At 30.9% G+C, this 1,091-nt stretch overlaps 1 protein-coding gene across 1 annotated transcript in view; it reads left to right on the top strand.

The window, feature by feature from the left end:
• The first annotated feature begins 453 nt into the window (after positions 1 to 453).
• Positions 454 to 1,091, top strand: part of LOC105620614 (protein NPC2 homolog) — a 5,647-nt gene continuing 5,009 nt past the window's right edge. Inside the window, exon 1 of the mRNA XM_012202104.1 lies at positions 454 to 613. Within this exon, the coding sequence (XP_012057494.1) occupies positions 454 to 613 (160 nt within the window). The remainder of the gene's footprint in view (positions 614 to 1,091) is intronic.

Consider the following 1,091-nt stretch of genomic DNA (forward strand, 5'->3'; position numbering starts at 1 on the left):
TTTTACAACTAAATAACGAAAATCTTATCAGTTTGAGTTGGAAATTATATTTAGAAATAATATTTAGAAATAATATTTTGGTATAAATTTATACACGTGTTCAATTCTGCAATCTATGCGTCGGAATTATTTTCAGTTTTAAAACGCAATCACCGAACGGTGATAATATGTCATAAATTAAATTGATAAACAATTTAATAAGCTATGTAAGTTGAGATTTTTGTTCCGCAGTTGCATATTTTACTTTACTAAGTGTGGCGATATTTAAATCCATAGCAAGCAGTCAGAGACCGGTTTGTACATAAATCGTTTAACCCAGACAATACACACTGTCTGAAATTGCGTCATAAGACGTTGTTGTGTCTAAAAGTCATAATTTTAAACTTTGTATTATTTGGGAAGCTAATATTTGTATATCGGACGACAAATATTTGTAGTGAGTGTAATTTAAACATGAATCCGGTGGAAAAAGTGTATGGTAGCGGATGGGCAGCGTGGTGGAGAAAACATTCAATAGCATTACAAATTGGAACGACAATTTCGTGCAATATCGCGTATCTTGCGGATTCCGGACATACGCGTAAGGCGGTGACGCTTTCGATGATTTTGCTAGGTAAGAAGATTCATCTTTTTTAATTCTTTTACTTTCATTTTTACTTTGCTAATTTTTTCCGTTCATTGAATCGAAATCAAATGTATTCCTTCATGTCTTAAATCTTTTCTAGATATTCTGATATATCTGATTTTAAGAAACATTATTCTTCCTTTAGATTTAATTAATCCTTCTTTCGCTGATAACTTTAAAAGATACTATCGATATTTCGATTATGTGTGTAAATTTTTGCGTAAAATAAATTTAACTCTGCCAAAAATAAATAAAATATATAATTAGATTTCTATAATTATGATAGAGACTCATTGTTAAAGACTTTGCGGTATATCAGAATTTTTTTAGATTTTTTTTATATAATTTGAAACAAAAAAAGCTCTGCTTCTCTTATTGCTGGTGGAAGAGTTAAAATTCATGTTGCCGGCAGAGAGAGAGAGAGAGAGAGAGAGAGAGAGAGAGAGAGAGAGAGAGAGAGAGTAGT

Source organism: Atta cephalotes (assembly GCF_000143395.1).
Source record: "Atta cephalotes unplaced genomic scaffold scaffold00027, whole genome shotgun sequence".
Classification (NCBI taxonomy): domain Eukaryota; kingdom Metazoa; phylum Arthropoda; class Insecta; order Hymenoptera; family Formicidae; genus Atta; species Atta cephalotes.